General features: G+C 51.8%; 1 protein-coding gene across 1 annotated transcript; it reads right to left on the reverse strand.

Annotated features, from left to right (window-relative positions):
* Positions 1-714: 714 nt before the first annotated feature.
* RPN1 (ribophorin I) lies at positions 715-14268 on the reverse strand. Its single transcript, XM_027522525.1, has 10 exons — positions 13965-14268; positions 11469-11533; positions 10648-10954; positions 7014-7223; positions 5964-6156; positions 5505-5604; positions 4698-4836; positions 4241-4360; positions 2241-2486; positions 715-1268 (listed from the first exon to the last, which is right to left on the reverse strand). The coding sequence occupies exons 1-10, from the start codon at positions 14229-14231 to the stop codon at positions 1086-1088; spliced, it is 1830 nt and encodes a 609-aa protein (XP_027378326.1). The 5' UTR covers positions 14232-14268; the 3' UTR covers positions 715-1085.
* Between the last annotated feature and the right edge of the window lie 7433 nt (positions 14269-21701).

The following is a 21701-nucleotide window of genomic DNA, read 5'->3' on the forward strand; positions in this document are numbered from 1 at the left end:
GGGGGCGGGAGGCTGGAAGAGAAGCCGCCCGACGGCCGGCCGGGGGGACCCTCCGTCCGAGGCGGGCCGGGGTCGCTGCAGCCTGTTCGGCGGCGGCCGGCTCCGTTGCCCCGCTCCCGGCGGACGGTGCGGGAAAACGGCTCGGGGAAGACGCCCCGGGAGGAGGGGCAGGACCTCACTGGGCGGGCGAGGGGCTCCCGCGGAGGCCGGTCCCGCGTCTTGTGCCTGGGAGACATCGGGCGCGCAGCTGGAGTCAAAGCTGAGCGTGTCCCCCTCTCTGCTTGCCCTTCGCCTGACTTCAGGGTGCAGCCCGCAGCCTGAAGAGGCCCCGGGCCTTGGCACGGCCATCCCGCCCGGGCCCTCCCGTGTGTACCCTCGGAGGGCTTGCCGATTTGTGACTGAGTCTGGCCGTCACGTCACTGCTGTCCACGCGGACTCTGCTCCACTGTCGCCTTAGCGCCGGGAAGAACTCGTGCCCCGGGTGCTCCACACCCCTCCACACGGCTCGGGGCCTCACCCAGGCCACTTTACCTTTGTGGCATCAGGGTTCCCAGATGTAAAATTAACCTATACTGGCCACACAAACTTGCTCCCAGGAGCAAATCCCTTTTTTTTTTTTGCAAATCCATTGTTTAGTGGATAAAAAGCACTTGATGAAAGTACTATCTCCAAAGTTAAGAAATAAGTTATGAGAGGTTTTCAGCACAACGAAACCCAAGTTCACAGTCCCAACTTTATTGTCACTTGGTCACACGCACTTTTTAAAAAACACACACGCTTGCAAAATACCCACACATCAGGAATTAGAAGGCCATAAACAAGGGGCTTACAGGTGCCAAAAATATCCTAGGATTCAGAATAAACAAAACTCAAAAACTTCTTTGTTCAGAACACAAAGATATTTTGTTGTTCATGACGTTTAAGTTTTGCTGTTGTTTTAAAGGGATATTTTAGGGACAAAAATGAAGCTTCTTGCGTTGCCTGAGGCAGGGCCTGACTTCTGTCTTCCTTGAAAGCATTCTGCAAACTCCAGAAGCCGGTCTGTGCTGGCCTTGCCGTTCACGCCCAAGCCTGTGTCTGCAGGGCTACAGGGCATCCAGGATGTGGTCGATCTTGCCAACCAGCTCCTGCCGCTTTCCCGAGATGAGTTTCTCGTTCTCGATGTATGTGTCTTTCTTGAGCTTGCCGGCCACCAGCCGCTCGGCCTCCACTGCCGCCTTCAGGACCAGCTCCTTGACCTGCGCGTCCAATCTCTGCATTTCGCTCACCTGGCCGAGGCAAGAGCAGGGCAGGGTCAAGTGTGTCCCTGCACCACCTCCCAAGGCAGGGACGCTGGGGGGAGAGGCCAGCTTCACCCCTACAAGCCCTGTTCCTTCAGTCTCTGGCCCTGGGGCCGTGGAGAGTGTGAGCATCAAGTGTGACAACACGTGAGCACCCTGCACGGTGCTGGGCACACGCAGGCACTCGGGGAACATCCGTTCTCTTCCCTCCCACTGCCAGACTGGGCCAGGGACTGTCAGGCAAAGGACGGACAGCAGGGCAGGCAACGTGCGTTACCACTGACTGGGCATCAAGCTGAGGCCTTTAACAGCCACATTCGTCCAACACTTAGCGAGTATCTATGAGCCACGGTGCCAGGCACGCGTCTACGCTCTGGAAAACAGCAGACGCAACAGACAGGCACCCCGCCCGTGGAAGCCGACAGACAGCACCCACCTGAGGATGTATATGACTGATGGGTCAGAAAGGGCAGGTGCGCGTGCAAGAGCAGCGCAGGGCGACAGGAGGGGCAGTGGTCGGGGGCTCTCAGCCTCACCCCCGGGCTTCCCACACTTCACACACACTGACAGGCCTGAAGCCACGACGGCTGCGAGCTCAGCCAGGACCCGAGGGCTCCCCTCAGCCCCCAATTTAAAGATGCGGAAACTGAGGCACCCAAGTTAGGTAACTTTCCAGGTTCACAAAGTATGAATCAGAGCCTGGACTCCAAGCCATCATTCAAAGTGCTCCTCCCCACAGCCCAAGCAGCTGGAGGGGCAGCGCTCCACAGCGGCCACGTGGACAGTGCTGTGCAGGCCCCGAGACCCCAGATCTCACACCCCCAGGGGGGCACACGCAACACGGAAACACGACGGAAGTGCTCGCCCCACAAGCTGGCGGCGAGTCGGGGTGTCCCACACCATCGGTTGCATGGGCCGAGGCAGACGTGAGCCGGGTGCGCGGCGGCAGCAGGCACTCACTTTGTCGCACAGGTCGGAGCCCTCGGTCTTCAGCCGGGACTGCAGCAGCGCCAGCCCGCTGGTCAGGGCCTTGTGCTCCGTCTCCAGGCTCTTCTTGCCGCTGTTGAGAGTGGACACATCTCGCGACTGTTTGTACCTGTTGACCGTCTCGTCAAAGTGACGGTAGAGACCTAGCCTCTTGTTGACCAGGGTCAAGACCTGCTCTGTGATGCAGGCCACCTTCATCCTGGCTTCCGCAGCCGGGTCCTGGGGAGAGACATCGTGTGTGACGACATCTGGGCCTGAGCCCGGTCTGACCGTCACCTCCCAAGGAGCACCCGCCCCCAGCTGTGAAGCCAGAAAAGCATCTTCCTGGGAAGCCAGAGAAGCACACTCGCCGACCCTGGCGCTGGACAGCTCAGCAGTGGGCAGCATGGGCCGGGAAGACGAGGCACAGGGTCACATCCAGGTCCGGCAGCAGAGACAGACGGGGTGAAAGGTACGCTATCGCCGGGGGCCACGCAAGGGCAGGGAGGTGCTGAGGGAGGAGAGCCCGTGGCAGGGGGGCTCCCAGGGCCTTTACTGCGGCTCCCTCCTGCTCAGCACCTCCACGTGTTTTCAGGGCCTAAGGACGAAGCCCGAGCTCCGTGGCCACCACAGCCCTTTAGACATGGCCCCGCACACTCCCCAGAACCTCTCAGCACGGGCCTACTGCAGAGAGCAGTGGACAGTGATCCAACAGAAAACACTGAATCCAAACAACCAACCAATGAGGGATGCTTTTCCTTACAGTGGACAGCCAACTGCTAAGGTAAAAGGCCCCACAGTTTTCCAGCCACCACAACCGCTAACAGGTTCAGACAAGAACCGATAATGAACACTGATACCTAATGGGTGAACGTATACAGTATTTATATAGCCTCAAACAGACTGTATTAATTGCAAAGAGAAAAGCAGTTAACTTTTTGGTGAAGAAACCAGACAGGCACCAAGTCATCCAAGGAGTCACCACCACCAGCCCTGGGCCAGCTGACACCAGGCGCCTCCTGCATCACACACCACAGACACGGCTCCAGTTTATCACGCTCTCACCAAAAACGCGTAACAGGAATTCTCAGGGAGAGCCATAAGAAACCTAAATTACAAACGTTCCAGATTAAAGGAGACTAAGGAAATATGACAACTAAATGCAGCGCAGCATCCTCAACAGAGCCTCAAGCATGAAAACCACGCGCTCCAGAGGCCGCCCTGGGGCAGGAGGCGCAGGGCTCGCGCTGGTCGTCCTCACACGACTCCATGCTCCCGGGGCTGATCCGTGTGCTCCAGCCACTGGAGGCGGCGCCCGCAGGCTGCACGCACACCTGAGCATGCACGGACGGTCGGCGCCTCCCCCTCAGATGGCCCAGGGAGAAAATTACACACAGACATTGGCCCAAGTGTTAACTGCTCCGTCTGGGCGATGGGGGCACACGACTTGTTTTTACTGGTTCTGCAAAATGTCTACATGTAGAATTATTTTAAAACTCAGCACTTTTAAATTAATGAAAGAATGAGCAGTTTTTATACCTTAGGAAATGGGCATATGTCATCATAAAACCTGGACTCAGCCCTCCCACGTGACAGGGCTAACTGGCCACTGCCTGGCGCACCCCAACCCCGGGCAGCCTGGGGGACCACAGAACCAGCCGGACCAAGGTCCTTGTTCAAACCCACGGCCCCACTGAAGGCCGCCCTGCTGTCTGCATGCTGCTCCGTCTAGCCAGACACCTCCCACTTCCTGCCCGGTGGGGCGCCTTGCTCCAGAGGCGCTCTGCCCGCTGCCCACTCCACGGTATTCGCCGCCCGGCGGCAGCCTGACCTCACAGCATCACGGCCCATGATGACAGCAACAGGAGGAGGGGCTCCAAGGTTAAGGATCGCCGGGGCCACAGGCGGGGGTGGGGGGGGGTGGTGGTTGTCCAGGCTACAGTGTGTTGTCCAGACGGACGCAGGGCAAGCGCGCCACGCAGGCGGCCGGGTACCTTCGTTATGGAGAAGTCTAGCCTGACGTAGACGATGACGGTGAAGAAGAGGATGTAGAAGGTGGCCACCACCAGCAGCGGCTCCTGCAGCATGAGCACCTTGTTGAAGGTGTAGTGCACCTGAGAAGGGGGAGCGTTGCTGACGGGGGTGCGCCCGGACGCAGAGCCCGGGGCAGGGGCCTCCCCAGGCCGCGGCTGCTCTCGGGGGCCAGCGTGCGCGTGCCCGCGACTGCTGCCGGGTGCTGGCGTCCACATGCCCGCGACTGCTCCCGGGGGCCGCTGTGTGTGCCCTGCCCGTGGCCGCTCCCGGGGGTCGGCGTGCGCGCCCCGCCCGCGGCCACCCTCAGTGGGGTTGCAGGGGGGCCGGCATGCGCGCCCCGCCCTGCCCGCGGCCGCTTTCGGGGGCCCGGCGTGCGCGCGTGCCGCGGCCACTCTCGGGGGCAGCGTGCACGCCTACCACGATGTCCTGGATGTGCTGCTCCACTAGGTTCTCCTTGTGGGCCACGATGACGGGCCGGCCGAACGTGTCCAGGTAGGTGTAGTGCAACTCGTCAGGGCCGCGGCTGATCTCATAGGGACTGTCCACCTGGATGTTCCTGGAGGAGACCGGGTGTGACAGCCTGACAAACCGCACTCCTACGGCGAGGATCCCAAGGCCCAGGGACCCCCCAGGGCCCCGGTCCTACTCCACTCCGCTCCCCGCCCAGCAGGGGTTCCACCTGGCCCTGAAACCGGGGGCCCACTGCCAGAAAAGCCTGCCCGAGCACGTCTCGTCCCCCGTGCCAAGGGCAGGCGGCCCTGTGAGGGCCCACTGGTTTCTACCGGCTGGACTCATGGAGAAGCTGGGCTCTGTGTGCCCCATCCTGGTTCAGCAGAGGCTGTCTTCTGATGAGATCCCTCTCCCTTCCAGATTCCTTGCTTTCTGCTTAAATCGGCCAAAGACAGCTCCTCTGTCTGTAACCATGGAACCTGATACACCATCTGAGACCTTGGCCTTCTGAACCTGGTCTGACCAGCCCAGATAGGACAGACTGTCTCCACTGTCCTTCCCTCTGTGAGGAGCACAGCACAGGCCACCCGCCTGCCTCAACTCTGAGTTCTTTCCTGCTGGTGGGCACCCGTCGGCCGGGGGCCATCACCCAGGCCTGCTGTGGATGTTCCAGGTTAAACCACCAGGAGCCCCTCCTCTGCACCCTGGAACCCAGAGTCCCCAAGGCACCAAGAGGGTGGGACCAGGAGGGGCAGGAAGGGAGGGCACACTCACTTGGCCCCTTCCGGCAGGATGATCTTCACGGTCAGAGAGTCTATGACCTGCTCATCAAACACGTGGTCCACCAGCCTCATCTTCAACGCGTACTGGTCTCCTAAGGGTCGAGCAGACACAGCGGTGAGTGGCTCGTGTGCGCCTTTCCAAGTGCTAGAACCCAGGCCCTGCGTGCCACAAGGAGCAACGGCCACTGCCAAGTGCCCGCCGCTAATGAAAGGCCGCGTCAGCCAGCTCTCGCTCAAGGAGCGCCCTGCGTCTGATGGGGCTCCAGAGACAGCTGTCAGCGTGCTGAAGACACGGAAGCCACCCGTGAGAAGGGGTTCCTGAGGCCAGCCTTCCTGAGAACGAGGAGAACACGCTCTCCCCATCAGATCATCACACACAACAACGAGAAACCCCACAGGAAAGAAAAAGACAGGCTTTGCCTTTTCCACCCTCTAATTACTGAAGACTGACCCAGGTTATAGAGGTACTCGTAGCTTGGGAGGTTGTAGCCAACGATGTAATGGGTCTTCCAGCCGCCGAAGAGCGGGAAGCGAGGCCGGATCTCCATCTCTACGGAGTCGTCCAGGATGAGCAGGTGACTGGTGGACACGTTGCCAATCTCGTCGCGGTAGTACACGTCCTGGGCCGCAGCGGGGAGGATGGTCTGCAGAGAGCAAGCACACTTTTTTGGAGACCCCAGAAACGGACCCAGAGAAGGACCACCCACAGAAGGACCCAGGACAGACGTCCCGCCCCAAGCTCCTCAGCACAGCACGCCATAAAGAGACCATCTCCATGTGAACCACCTCAGGAAAGCCTAACTTCCCTCATCCGGCTTCAGCGTTCTAGATACCTCATCTGCTTCTCAGTCAAGGGTGGCAAATAGCCAGATTCCCATAAATACCTTTGCAGATGCTAAGGGCTAAGTACAAAGCTAAAAATAACCTGTAAGTTGTTTTGCAGGAAGGGACACTGAAGATGGAAGAAAGCACATCAAATCACTACACGCTTTATGGTTTATTTACAAAAGGGGTTTCTCCACCTAGTATTTTTTACAATTTAAAAAAATTTTCACTTACTTTTAAATTATTCACTTCCAAACCTGTAAGCACCTTTTGATAATCGAGGTGAAATATAATGCCTTTGTCTGTTCACTGAGCCCTTCTGTATTATGCAGGTACATGAACATGCTTATAAGATTTCATTTATAAGACAAAAGAAGATATAAAACTGTATATGCAATACTATCAAATGTTTTTTAAAAACGATATTATAAGAAAAAAGAAATACGCATAAGTGTTAGCAATGCTAGGGTCTGGTTTTGTTCCTCCTTTTTCCATTATTCCCATTTTCTGTAAAAGAAAATGGCTGACTTACATGAATGGGGCTTTTTTTTTTTTGGGGGGGGGGGGGGCGGGCTGTGCTGCTAGTTCCCCGACCAGGGCCTGAGGCTGGGCCATCGTTCTCCCTCTGACTAGACAGTCACAGTGCCTCCCAGTGTCCAGGCCCATCAGCCCACACCTTAAACGAGCGGACGGAGGAGACCCCACTGTCCGGCTGCCTCTGGTAATCGTAGCGCGAGAAAGGCCCCTTGAGCGCGGCGCCCGTGTGCTTCAGGTCCACGTTCTCCTCCACGGCAATGTTACCCCAATGGGAGACCTCGATGACGCGGGTCATGCTGGTGATGGTCAGGAAAGGGCTGTTGTTCTCAGAATGCACTTTGAACGTGTCCTGCAGAGGAAGGAACAAGGAGGTCAAGGATCTGAGGGAACAGGAATCAACACTAGCTCACGGCAAACTGACTGCAGACAGTCTACACCTCAGCCCCAGGATGGTTAAAAACAAAACTCCACAAAACTTCTTTAAAAATCTTAAGTCGTAAATAAAGAAAAAACAGTAACGAGGAAATATCAATATATGTAAGAGCTAATGAAGACATCATCTGTCGCCGGTGAGTTAACAAATAGCCTAAAACTGAGCAAGACGCAGAGCATTACTGGATTTTTCTCTCCTGGAGAAAAGTTATCTGGAAAAATTCACAGAAGAGATGTTTTAGGATAATATATTGTTATGTGGCTAACCTGTATGTACGTGACAGTCACTCCTTTATGAGCTCTAAATAAACATACCGTTTCATTTAGTCTTCAGAACAGCACAATGAAGTAAGTACTACTTATCCCCATTTTACAAATAAAAACACCCAGGGGCCCTGAAGTCAGTATTAGGAAATCTTTCTGGTCACAGATACGAAGAACAGATTGGTGGTTGCCAGAGACATGGGTTGCAGAAATGGGTGAACTATTTTGTTTCTTTTTAAATAAATTGAATAAAAAAATCTTAAAGGTAAAATGACGAAAGGACCAGAAAATATAAACTATAAACCTGCAAACCTGCAGAGCCAAGTGAACTGTCAACAGAAGGAAGGTCACCTACGAACGGGCGAAGACATCTGCGAACGGCATGGCCAGTCAGGGGTCAGCATCCAAGACACAGAAAGAACGTGTACAACTCAGCATCAAAACCAGATGAGCCGATTTAAATGGGGAGAGGAGCTGAACAGACATTTTTCCAAGGAAGACATTCAGACGGCCAAAGGCAAGTGAAAAACACTCCACGTCACTGACCATCAGGGAGACGCAAACCAAAACCACGAGGAGAGGCCACTCGTCAGACGTCACTGATCATCAGGGAGACGCAAACCAAAACCACGAGGAGAGGCCACTTGTCAGAACAGCTGTTACCAGAAAGATAACAAACAGCAAGCGCTGGCGGGGATGTGGAGAAGGAGCCCTGTGCACTGCCGGTCGGAATATGAACTGGGCAGCCACTACGGAAACCAGCGGGGACGCCCTACAGTACAGGAGATTCCTTAAAAAGTGGAACGCGCAACTACCACACGACCCAGCAGTTCTATTTCTCGGCCTTTATCCAAGAAAATGAGAAGACTAATTAGGAGAGATTCCTGCACCCCAAAGTTCACAGCAGCATCATTTACAATAACCAAGATACAGAAGCAACCTCAGTGTTCATCACCAGACGAACGGATGTGAGGTACACACAGAGTGGAACGCTGCTCAGGCAGAAAAGAAGGAAAGCCTGCCATTGGTGACAGCGTGGATACAGCTAGAGGGTACAGCTAAGTATCCAAGTAAAATATCACTCAGACAAGACAAACACTGCATGGTCTCACTTAAATGCAGAATCTGAAACACAAATGGACAAAGGAAATAGAAACAGTCGTAAAAACAAACAGGTGGTCGCCACTGAGGAGGAGAGGGGGGCCCCAGAGGCGGGGGGCAGGGGGGGGGGAGTTGGAGGAGGGGGTGGGGGCCAGGGGAAGAAGGGGGAGCTGGGGGAGGAGGAGGGGATGGGGGAGAAGAGGGGGGCGGAGGGGGAGGAGGGGGGGGAGGAGAGGGGGGCGCAGGGGGAGGAGAGGAGGCGCAGGGGGAGGAGGAAAGGGGCTGGGGGGCCAGGGGAGCTGGGGGAAGAGGAGGGGGATCCAGGGGAGGAAGGAGGGGCCGGGGAGGAGGAGGGGCGCCGGGGGAGGCAGGAGGAGAGGGGCACTGGGGGAGGAGGAGGGAGGGGGCCAGGGAGGAGGAGGGGCGCGGGGGGAGGAGGGGCACAGGCGAGGGCCACTGAGAGCAGCACTCCAGACGCAGAATCCGTGGGTGCAGTCGGCAGCTTGAGTGTCTTTGTATGGTGACACGTCATAGCCGGGCTTTCCCTGGTGGTCATTCAGAAATGCACAGAAATATTCAATCACTATGTTGCGTAACAGGAACTAATGAAGTGTTGTAGGTCAATTAAACTTCAAAAAGCAAAAGACAAATTCACAAAAAGAGACCAGATTTGTGGCCCCCAGAGGCGGGGCGTGGGGGATGGGGGGGTGGAAGGAAGGGGAATTGGATGAAGGCAGTCAGAAGGTACAAACTTCCAGTTACGACATCAGTAAGTCCTAGGGATGTAATGTACGACATGAAAAATATAATTACTATTGCTGTGCATTATATATGAAGGTTAAAAGTAAATCTTAAGAGTTCTCATCACAAGAAAAGAGTTTTTAAATTTTTTTTTAAAATTCACAGCCCTTCACCCCATAAACTCTATAACTGAAGACCCGCAATTGGAGCCCAGGTCTGAACAAGTACCTGTTTCTTTAACTTTGCGTGAGCTGAGGAATGTGCGCTATGCTCCTTGCGATAACTGTTTCATGAGGAAGTAAATTTTTGCACTGTAAGCCTTTAACTTACTCAGGGCTGTATGTCAATTACACCTCGATAAAACTGGAAGGAAAAAACCAAGATACCTTTCTTTCCCAGAAGTCCAAGAAATGAACAAGATAAGGTGTATTTTAATTCTTATAGCTATGGCCACTTCATTCATTCTATGACTAGATTTTCAAAAATCCAACTGAATTATTAATCACATGTGATCGCATTTAATGCCAGTACTGACAAGGATGTGGGGAAGCTGGCAGTCACATACTGCTGGTGCCATAACAAACTGGCTAAATTATTTGAGAAACCATTTGAAAGTACACCACCAGAGATTTTTAAATGTCCACAGGCTTTGCTTTGGGTTTCCCTGGAGGCTCAGAGGGTAAAGCGTCTGCCTACAATGCAGGAGACCCGGGTTCAACCCCTGGGTCGGGAAGATCCCCTGGAGAAAACAAACAGGTGGTCCTGGAGAAGGGAATGGCCCCCCACTCCAGTACTCTTGCCTGGAAAATCCCATGGACTGAGAAGCCTGGTAGGCTACAGTCCATGGGGTCGCAAAGAGTCGGATACGACTGAGCGACTTCACTTTCTTTCATGCTTTGCTTTGAGAACTTGAAAAAAAATCTACTGCGAGTATAGAGCGAAAAAAGAGAAAGGCCAGCTGAAGCCTAAGGTAGAGCTCGAATGCCACCATGACACCTCTGCCCATGATGCTTTGTCTGCCTCTGCCCCAAGTCCCACCTCCTTTACAAAGCCTTCCTCAAGCCGCAGCCTCTACCTGAACTCCCAGGAGGAGGGGGGGTGAGCCCCACGGAGTCACTTCTCAGCAGGTTTAAATCCTGGCGTTGATTTTACAAAGGGCCCTGGAGTCCCACCCAAGCCTCTCAACGAGCAGTCCCTCTAGGACTCCAGAGCGGACAAGTGTGGCGAGGGCCCACCTGACTGTAGGCAGGGATGTCACGGAAGGGTCCGTAGTCCAGGAGGTCCTCGGAGCGCGTGGGGTTCCCCAGCTTGGTGTAGCTCTCTACATTCCGGGAGGCGAGCTTCACACGCATGGTCTGCGTTTTGGTCGGGTAGGGAGAGTAGAAGTAATGGTTCCCCTCAAACACCACGAACTGCTTCTCCGACTGGGTGATCTGGGTTGGGTACGGCTGAAGCACGTGGGTATAAACGGCTTCCACGATAACCGAGATCTTGGCCCCAGGATCAAGAGCCACTGGGAGCTTGACTGTGAAGAATCTCCCGCTGCAGGAAGAACGAGGGGAAACGAGACCGAGACACTGAAAAAAGAGCGGCTCAAAGGCACAGCGATATTTTGTGCCAAGGTGACACCACTGGCCTCTAAGAGACTACCTTCAACCTATTAACGTAAGCCTTTTAAGACAAACGTCCAGGGAGTTCCCTGGTGGCTGAGGGCTTAGGTTCTGGGCTTCCGCTGCGGTGGCTCAGGGAAGATCCTGCAAGCCATGCAGTGTGGCCCAAAAACCTCAAACAAAATAAAAACACAAATGTCTACATGTTCATCTCAAGGTTGTTTATAAGAGTGTCGAACAACCCAAATGTCCAACAACAGGGTAAGTGCTGAAAGCATTGCAGTAGAGCCGCACGGAAGGCCGGCCGACACGGAGACGCGTCCAGGGGCGCTGAGGCAGCCCCCGACACGCTGGGAGCGCCAGGCCACTCTGCTGCTGGGGTTCCAGCCTGCGGATAACGTGCAACCGGAGGCGGCGAGGCAGACGCATGCTGGCTGCCACCTTACCTTTGACCCTTAATGCTGGTTTCTCTCACTTCCAGATTGTTCTCCTCCTCATCCTCTCCCTTCACCTGCATCAGGACAAAGGAAGTTATTCTTTTTTGTCTTTTAGCCTCTAAATTTTGAGTCAGCAATTAACTGCCTCAGAATGTCCACGTTAAAGAATTCCTGCTGCCAGAACTTTGTGAAGATCGAATTCTTCACCATTCAGTAACAATTTTTCAACCAAAATACAGGAACACTTCAAAAGACTGACTTTTTCACTGAATAAGCTGTATAATATGCTCCATAAAACCATAATATTTTCCTGACTGATAAAATACACACGTACAAATTAAAGATATACTTCCAAATACAGTTCACACGCCCAAATATAAAGGCCGGAAAGGTTTCTTTCTGGAGATTTTGTTCTTCATTTACACTCAAACATGCATGGGAAAAAACCTCAGCATTATTTATTGGTATAGTAGAAAAGCCTCATGCGTAATGAAAACTGACTTTACTTGCACAAAAGGCATTAACAGTGGTGCAAGCAACGGCACGACACACTCCTTTCCCCTCACCCCTCCCTCCACGACACACTCCTTTCCCCTCACCCCTCCCTGCAGCCCACTGTACAACCACAAAGAGCATGCCAACTCCAGCGGGCTGCAGGGTCCTTCTGAGGAGAGCAGGCGTCTCGAATGAGACTGTGGAGCAGGTGCTAAGGAAAAAGCTTATACACCCACCACTATCTCTCTGCCAACCCAAACTCCACCAAAAGAAAAAAATTTAAGACTACCTTTGAGGACTGAAGCAGTGATCCCCAATAGAGTATGCAAAGCTATCATGAGAAAGCTGTTTGTAGTATCTCAAAAGCCTAAAAGTTATCATACAATCATCCTCAACAGAGTCAAACAGCCTAATAAACACAACCGATTTCACTCTTAGCACAATGGGAACATTCTAGTATATTCCTATTTATCAGGAACTCTCACTGTTCAGCTATATGGTGATTTTGTCTTAAGAACTATTCCTCTTCATTTTTAAGTATTTATCAGATTCACTGCCTGAACTAACAAAAGATTATAGACAAAAGGTTTCAAATATAGGATGTAAATGAAAGGAAAAATGTCTTTGGTGGCAAGGAGACAAGGAACCACTGGCTCCTAGTCACTGATCCCCACAGTCCCTTCCACCAGCTTCTGAAATTCTACATGTAAGGGTGAAGATAATTCCCTGAAAATACTTCAAGCAACCGCACCAAGACTCCCAGTCAGTTGTTGGAAAACACACATTGTCTTGGTTAAGTTCATCATCTGATTATGTCCCCCACTGAGAAAGAGGTACAAAAGAGCCTCTCTTTTGGACTCCAAATTAAAAAAAAAAGACTGGATAAATCTGGTGATGGGACCGCGAGGTTTCATACTCCTGCAGAACCCTGCCTCTTCTCACCTAGGCCAGAAGAGGCAGTGCAGTGTGCTGAAGAACACAAATGAAGTCTTAAACAAACTAGCCTAAACCCTGACTCTACCCTAAGACTGCAGGCAGGGGTTTTAACAACTCAGCCCCCAGACTCCAGCCCTCACCTGCAGCTAGAGTACATACACATCAAAGGGCTGTCGTGAGAGTTAAATGAGAATGTCCTTAAAATACCGACGACAACACCCAACAGCAGGTGAATTCTCAGTAAGACACCAGTACAGTAATCCAGGTTGGAAGCGCGCTCTCCAGGCACGATGGCCAGATAGCTTCTGCTGTTGTCTGGTTACACTCTGGCAACCTCGCTAGGTAGGAGGAGCTTTTATAAAAGAGTAGGACTTAACAGTTCAGAACAGAAAAGTGAAGTTTTAATCCATGCTTCCACAAAGCTTGAAGTAAAACTGCGTCCTACATCATGGAGGAGGCCTGAAAGGGAACAGGAGTCATTTCGGAAGCATGACCTCTATAAAGGCAACTTTACAGCTCCAAGTTCAGAAGACACTGTAATGACTATTTTCCCAACTCATAATTGAGTAACCACTTAATCCACGTTGTCTAATGGGAACAGCAATGAAAGGCAAACCTCCGTGCATGCGTATCCCCTGCGCCCAAAGCCAGCACTGCCTCCTCGAGGGACGTAAACTGACGACTGAAGTGCCTGGAAGAAAGAAGCCGCCTGGGGAACCGTTTACTGCTTACTGTCAGAGTGAGGACACGCCGGGGGGGCAGAGAACGGGACTTTCCTCTTCTGTACCGTATTACTCGCACGAGCTTTTAAACTAACTTAAAGAAGAGAGAACTGTTTTTTTTTTTTAAAGAGTTCTTCGCAGCCCTAAGAAATGCGTTCTGTGTGCAACGGTTTCAAAGAGGCACAACCTTGGAAGCAGGAGATCGGAGCTTCCGACCGCTGTGACCACAGGCGGCTCCCCGTGACCCCGCAGGGCCGGGGCCCGGCCGCCCGCGCCGCAGGCCGGTGCTGACGTGTCCGGGGCGGACGCCGAGCCGCCCCGCCGCCCGGGCCCGCCCCGCCGCCCCGCTCACCTGCACGCCGAGGTGCGCGAGCCGGGCCTCCAGCTCGGGCTCCAGCGCCAGCAGGAAGGAGGCGGCGCGGGGCGAGGAGCCGCTGCCCGCGTGCGCCAGGACCACCTCGGCCGTCACCTTGGCCAGGTGGCTGCTCAGGTCCACCGTGCGCTTCACATCCTCGTTGACCAGCGGCGGCGCGTCCGAGGAGGCGCGGCCCGGCGCCGGGGCGCAGGCCGCGAGCAGCAGCAGCAGCGGCGGCAGCAGGCGGGCTGCGGGTGCCTCCATGGCCGGGACCGAGCTGAGCCGCAGGGCGCCCGCCCCCCGCACGCCCGCGCGCGCCCCGCGTCCGCCACGGCGCAGCCGCTCATTGGCCCGGCCGGAGCCCAAGATGGCGGCGCCCGCACGAGGACCCGGTCTCCATGGCAACGGGCGGCCCGCCGAGCGCCTGCCTGCGCGCGCGGCGGCCTCGTGTCCCGGAGGGCGGCGCCTGCTGACCCCACCGCCGGAAGGCGGAGCGGTTTCTGCGTCCCTCCCCAGGAAGTGGTGCCGCTGAGTGGGTGGCATTGTTACTTTTTAGCTTAGAAAATACTGCCCCCAAATTCCCTGTAAACCTGAAGACACTTGCATTCTCTTCATTGACTGTCTCAAGAAGCGACTTGACTGAACTTTGAGTTGCATACCCATCTGAAGAAAGGACAGGAAGACATCCCTTTAGCGGAGAACCTAGTTTTGGCGAGGAAGAAGGAGGGAAGATGTCTGGAAGATGGTGGGCAACCTGGGTCATAGAACTCCGCAGTCCTAGGGACTTTGATTACTTCCGTTTGTGAGTCAAAGTGCGCCAAACATTACCGGTGCTCGAAGGGAACGATACCCCAGTCTAGGCCAGACTCGCTGTCCCAGAATCTGGAACCTGAAGGGAGCAATTACACCTGAAAACTGTGGACTGACTCGTCTGCCCGGGAGGCCTCAGAGCTGCCTCGGGCCCCAGCTTCTTGGTGTGTGCTGCTTCAGTACCTCCCTGGACCCTGGGAGCACAAGCTCTTCTCAAAACCCGAGGAAGCACGAGCTCATCCAGTGGTAGCCACGCGCTTCGGGAAGCAAGCTCACTCAGAAGGACAATGCAGATAGCGGAGTGCGGATTATTACGCCGGCGGGCCCGAGGCAGCGTCTCCTCTTAGCCAAGGACCCTGATCAGTTTTTGTGAAAACCTTATATGCCCTAAGTGTACAGCTTAAACCCACCTCCCCAAATTCCCTGAAACTAGTCTGAACAAGGTTGGAATTTACGACTTTGTTCTGTTACACAGAGCATTAGCATATTCTTTAGGCGATAGAGAGTCCAAGTCCTGAGGCTTTTTTATCAGGGGTCTGGTTTCGCATTGGTATGCCATTTCTATAGACACCGGGCACAAACTTCAGAGTCCACTGGGAGGGTGATCATGCGTGTAGCCTAATGTTCGCAGCCTGGTCTAAGATGGAGTCCAGCTCTGTCTGTTTCCTCCTTAATTCCCCTCTCCTGATGCTCTTAACTCATGGTATGAGCATCACTCATAGGGATATATTGCACCCTGGCTCTCCGACCGCCAATTTGAGAGAACAACACCAACCTTTGGGTTACAGAGTTCCTAATACATTGTAAAATGCAGGGTCCACAAAGCAGAACCATCAAGGCAACTACAACAATGGTAAATATATAATTTTCCACCAATCGTCCTTCATCCAAGATAGGACCAAAGTCCAGAAAGGAATGTTTTCATTTGACAGTGCTTTTACCTGGTTTTTCATGTCATCTAAAGCAGTCGATACACTGCCAGGTAAGTCAGGAATGTATACACGACATTCAACCTTGGTTATAGCACAGGTCCCTCCTTGAGCAGCTGTGAGTATGTCCAAAGCCATTCTATTTTGAATTACTGCTTTTCTCATTTGGATTTGCTCTTCATTTAAGGCTTGGATGGCTTTTGTACTATCTAGGAGGGCCTGTTTTGTGAAATTAGTCAAGGCCTCTACTTCAATCATAACATCTGTTGTCCCTATAGAGGGTGCGAGTAAGGCAGCAATATATTCATACCACTGAAACACAGATCTTGTCTACCTAGCATGTAAATAAGGTAGAGTTACTGAGGCTTGTTGTAGGTTAGGCTTTATGCTGCCATGGGCAAAAGCGAATCCCAGTATGCAGCGCCCTACCCAGCCGATTGGTAGCCAAGGCCAAAGGTTAGGCCCACAAAGCCATTGGGTTCCATTGGGCGCCACCCAGCAGATTCCAGGGTTATATTCCAATCAGAGCCTGGCCAGTGGATGGACTGGTGGGGTGGTATGTGACCGCGGATGTTCATTTACATGGTTCGGGGATAGGTATCCCATATATTGTAGTTCTTTCGAGTCTAAGGGACAGTCCCCAAACCCTACCCTTTTGTTCTTTTTGTTCCCAGCCTATAGCAGCGGGAGTAATTAATTGGCCCTTTTCTGGGGCCCATTCTGTTGTTTTTCTCTGTTTCTTTGCATTGATCGCTGAGGAAGGCTTTCATATCTCTTCTTGCTATTCTTTGGAAGTCTGCATTCAGATGCTTATATCTTTCCTTTTCTCCTTTGCTTTTCGCTTCTCTTCTTTTCACAGCTATTTGTAAGGCCTCCCCAGGCAGCCATTTTGCTTTTTTGCATTTCTTTTCCATGGGGATGGTCCTGATCCCTGTCTCCTGTACAATGTCACGAACCTCATTCCATAGTTCATCAGGCACTCTATTTATCAGATCTAGGCCCTTAAATCTATTTCTCACTTCCACTGTATAATCATAAGGGATTTGATTTAGGTCATACCTGAATGGTCTAGTGGTTTCCCCACTTTCTTCAATTTCAGTCTGAATTTGGCAATAAGGAGTTCATGATCTGAGCCACAGTCAGCTCCTGGTCTTGTTTTTGCTGACTGTATAGAGCTTCTCCATCTTTGGCTGCAAAGAATGTAATCAGTCTGATTTCGGTGTTGACCATCTGGTGATGTCCATGTGTAGAGTCTTCTCTTGTGTTGTTGGAAGAGGGTGTTTGCTATGACCAGTGTGTTCTCTTGGCAAAACTCTATTAGTCTTTGCCCTGCTTCATTCCGTATTCCACAGCCAAATCTGCCTGTTACTCCAGGTGTTTCTTGACTTCCTACTTTTGCATTCCAGTCCCTTATAATGAAAAAGACATCTTTTTTGGATGTTAGTTCTAAAAGGTCTTGTAGGTCTTCATAGAACCGTTCAACTTCAGCTTCTTCAGTGTTACTGGTTGGGGCATAGACTTGGATTACTGTGATATTGAATGGTTTGCCTTGGAAACGAACAGAGATCATTCTGTCGTTTTTGAGATTGCATCCAAGTACTGCATTTTGGACTCTTTTGTTGACCATGATGGCTACTCCATTTCTTCTGAGGGATTCCTGCCCGCAGTAGTAGATATAATGGTCATCTGAGTTAAATTCACCCATTCCAGTCCATTTTAGTTCGCTGATTCCTAGAATGTCGACATTCACTCTTGCCATCTCTTGTTTGACCACTTCCAATTTGCCTTGATTCATGGACCTGACATTCCAGGTTCCTATGCAATATTGCTCTTTACAGCATCGGACCTTGCTTCTATCACCAGTCACATCCACAGCTGGGTATTGTTTTTGCTTTGGCTCCATCCCTTCATTCTTTCTGGAGTTATTTCTCCACTGATCTCCAGTAGCATATTGGGCCCCTACTGACCTGGGGAGTTCCTCTTGCAGTATCCTATCATTTTGCCTTTTCATACTGTTCATGGGGTTCTCAAGGCAAGAATACTGAAGTGGTTTGCCATTCCCTTTTCCAGTGGACCACATCAATGAAAAGAAATAGAGGAAAACAACAGAATGGGAAAGACTAGAGATCTCTTCAAGAAAATTAGAGATACCAAGGGGACATTTCATGCAAAGATGGGCTCAATAAAGGACAGAAATGGTATGGACCGAACAGAAGCAGAAGATATTAAGAAGAGGTGGCAAGAATACACAGAAGAACTGTACAAAAAAGATCTTCACGACCCAGATGATCATGATGGTGTGATCACTGACCTAGAGCCAGACATCCTGGAATGTGAAGTCAAGTGGGCCTTAGAAAGCCTCACTATGAACAAAGCTAGTGGAGGTGATGGAATTCCAGTTAAGCTATTTCAAATCCTGAAAGATGATGCTGTGAAAATGCTGCACTCAATATGCCATCAATTCTGGAAAACTCAGCAGTGGCCACAGGACTGGAAAAGGTCAGTTTTCATTCCAATCCCAAAGAAAGGCAATGCCAAAGAATGCTCAAACTACTGCACAATGGCACTCATCTCACAGGCTAGTAAAGTAACGCTCAAAATTCTCCAAGCCAGGCTTCAGAAATACGTGAACTGTGAACTTCCTGATGTTCAAGCTGGTTTTAGAAAAGGCAGAGGAACCAGAGATCAAATTGCCAACATCCGCTGGATCATGGAAAAAGCAAGAGTGTTCCAGAAAAACATGTATTTCTGCTTTATTGACTATGCCAAAGCCTTTGACTGTGTGGATCACAATAAACTGTGGAAAATTCTTAAAGAGATGGGAATCCCAGACCACCTGACCTGCCTCTTGAGCAATCTGTATGCAGGTCAGGAAGCAACAGTTAGAACTGGACATGGAACAACAGACTGGTTCCAAATAGGAAAAGGAGTACGTCAAAGCTGTATATTGTCACCCTGTTTATTTATATGCAGAGTACATCATGAGGAGCGCTGGGCTGGAAGAAGCACAAGCTGGAATCAAGATTGCTGGGAGAAATATCAATAACCTCAGATATGTAGATGACACCACCCTTATGGCAGAAAGTGAAGAGGAACTAAAAAGCCTCTTGATGAAAGTGAAAGTGGAGAGTGAAAAGGTTGGCTTAAAGCTCAACATTAAGAAAACGAAGATCATGGCATCCGGTCCCATCACTTCATGGGAAATAGATGGGGAAACAGTGGAAACAGTGTCAGACTTTATTTTTTGGGGCTCCAAAATCACTGCAGGTGGTGACTGCAGCCATGACATTAAAAGACGCTTACTCCTTGGAAGGAAAGTTATGACCAACCTAGATAGCATATTCAAAAGCAGAGACATCACTTTGCCAACAAAGGTTCGTCTAGTCAAGGCTATGGTTTTTCCTGTGGTCATGTATGGATGTGAGAGTTGGACTGTGAAGAAGGCTGAGCGCCGAAGAATTGATGCTTTTGAACTGTGGTGTTGGAGAAGACTCTTGAGAGTCCCTTGGACTGCAAGGAGATCCAACCAGTCCATTCTGAAGGAGATCAGCCCTGGGATTTCTTTGGAGGGAATGATGCTGAAGCTGAAACTCCAGTACTTTGGCCACCTCATGGGAAGAGTTGACTCATTGGAAAAGACCCTGATGCTGGGAGGGATTGGGGGCAGGAGGAGAAGGGGACGACAGAGGATGAGATGGCTGGATGGCATCACTGACTCGATGGATGTGAGTCTGAGTGAACTCCGGGAGTTGGTGATGGACAGGGAGGCCTGGCGTGCTGCTATTCATGGGGTCACAAAGAGTCGGATACAACTGAGCGACTGAACTGAACTTTCTGGGGCCATCCAAAAGTATTCATCCCAGACTTGGTAAAATTGTTCAACATATCTAGAGGCTTGTCCTCCCTTGCTGGTCAGGGAGCCTTTTTCCTTTTTGCTCTTTAAATATGAGGTATAGGCTTTTATTACTTCTATGAAACTGGCATGTGTATCAAATGTAACCCCATGACCCATGTCTATTGACGTCTGGTTTACACCAAGAGAGCAGGGAGAGATTATGATTGACAAGAGAGAGGAAAGTGTCTTTTTGTCGTCCCAGAGAAGAGAAGAGCAGTTTAAAAAATCTCCTTGGCAGAGCAGTGACACCCACCAAGGCATTCCATCCATCACAGACAGAGGCATAGCCCCACACACCCAGCAGCTGGAGGTATGGTGGAAGTCCGCGTAGGAATGTGCCCATGAGATGAAAACATTGTTCTGAGTTGAAACTGAAGTTAAATTCAAAATCACGTTGATGAGGCCAAGCGGCAGGAGTTGATAATGAGGCTTCATCCTGAAGGGGCTCGTCCAGGATCTTCTTTTCCTTCTTCTTAAGGATGGTCTTAGTCTCTCGAGGGTCAGCGGGGTCCCTCTGTGCAGTCCACTCAGCGTTTTTGGGGTCTGCGTGGTATGTTCTCTTCACCCTCGTATGATGGATCCAAGGGGCAATACCTGCAACTTTAACTGCAGTAGGGGTAGTTAGAATAACATAAGGGCCCTTCCACCGAGGGGCTAGTGAGTCATGTTTCCAATCTTTGACCCATACTTGGTTACCAGGCGTAAACTCAAGAATCTGTTCCCCCAAAGGGAACTGCACTCTTTCTTGTACAAACATAGTTACCTGACTAATTATCTTACCTAACTGTTCCATCTGCTGCGAAATCCCATCCCCCCTTATCCTAGGCAAATTGGTTGATACCTGTTTTATTATGGGAGGGGGTCTCCCATATACAATTTCCTATGGAGAGTAGCCATGGGACCGAGGGGTCATCCTGAGTCTGAGTAGAGCCATCGGAAGCAAGTCCACCCAGGAACAGTCTCTATGATCCACTTGGAGAGTCTCTTTAAGTGTCCGGTTGGTCCGTCCCACCATCCCAGAACTCTGGGGTCTATGCAGTGTGCAGTTTCCATTTGATGTTTAAAGTTTTACTCACTTGTTGTACTACATCAGCTACGAAAGCCGGGCCATTGTCCAATCCACTGCTGGTAGGAAATCCAAATCTGGGGACTATCTCCCTAAGCAGGCACCGGCCTACTTTCTGACGCTCCTTCAGTCCAGGTAGGAAAAGCTTCTACCCACCCCAAGAAGTACATACCGTGACCAGCATGTAACGGTAGTGTCGGTGAGGTTTCATTTCATTGAAGTCCACTCCCAGGTGTTCAAAGGGCAGCGTGCCTTTCAGCTGAATCCCCAGAGGTTTCTGTCTGTGCCGAGAGGCAGCATTGACCTGTGAGCAGACGGTGCAGTTCTGAGATTCTGCCCTGCATAGGGAAGAGAGGCGGGGAACCAGGAAATATTTTCGAATTAGCTCTTCCAGTTTAGCATGGCCCAGGTGGGTCACTTGGTGTGTTTGGCTTACCAGAGTGGGTGCCAGCTCCTCCAGTACCAATAATTTGCCACTTGGCAATTCCCACCGTCCCTTTTCAGTCTTAATAGCCCCTTCCGCTTTGGCTAGTTGGTTTTGGGCTTCAGCGTATTTTGGAGAGTCCAATGCTGGCTCAGGAAGTTCTGCCAATACGAGCGCTTTAACAGGGGCCTCACTTGTGATCCCCACGACCTCGGCTGCTTGTTTAGTGGTCTTATCTGCCAGTCTGTGTCCCCGAGCCTGGCGGGTATCCTCTTTTTGATGTCCTCGACAGTGTACGACTGCAACCGTTTCTGGTTCCCAGACAGCATCTCATAGGGTCAGAATTCCTTCCTTCCTTTCGGTATCTTTTCCACTGGCTGTCAGAGGCCCCTCTCCTTATACAGAGCCCCGTGTACCTGCAGTGTGGCAAAGGCGTGCCTGGAGCCGGTGGAGATGTTCAGTCTCTTGCCTTCTGAAAACTGGAGTGCCCAAACCAAGGCCCATAACTCGGCTCATCGAGCAGACCAGTGTTGTGGCAAGGGGCCAGCCTCGATGACAGTCTTTTCTGTGACTATAGCGTAAGCCGACAGCCGCTGCCCTTGTTTCATCA

The sequence above is a fragment of the Bos indicus x Bos taurus genome, chromosome 22 (genome assembly GCF_003369695.1).
Source record: "Bos indicus x Bos taurus breed Angus x Brahman F1 hybrid chromosome 22, Bos_hybrid_MaternalHap_v2.0, whole genome shotgun sequence".
Lineage (NCBI taxonomy): Eukaryota > Metazoa > Chordata > Mammalia > Artiodactyla > Bovidae > Bos > Bos indicus x Bos taurus.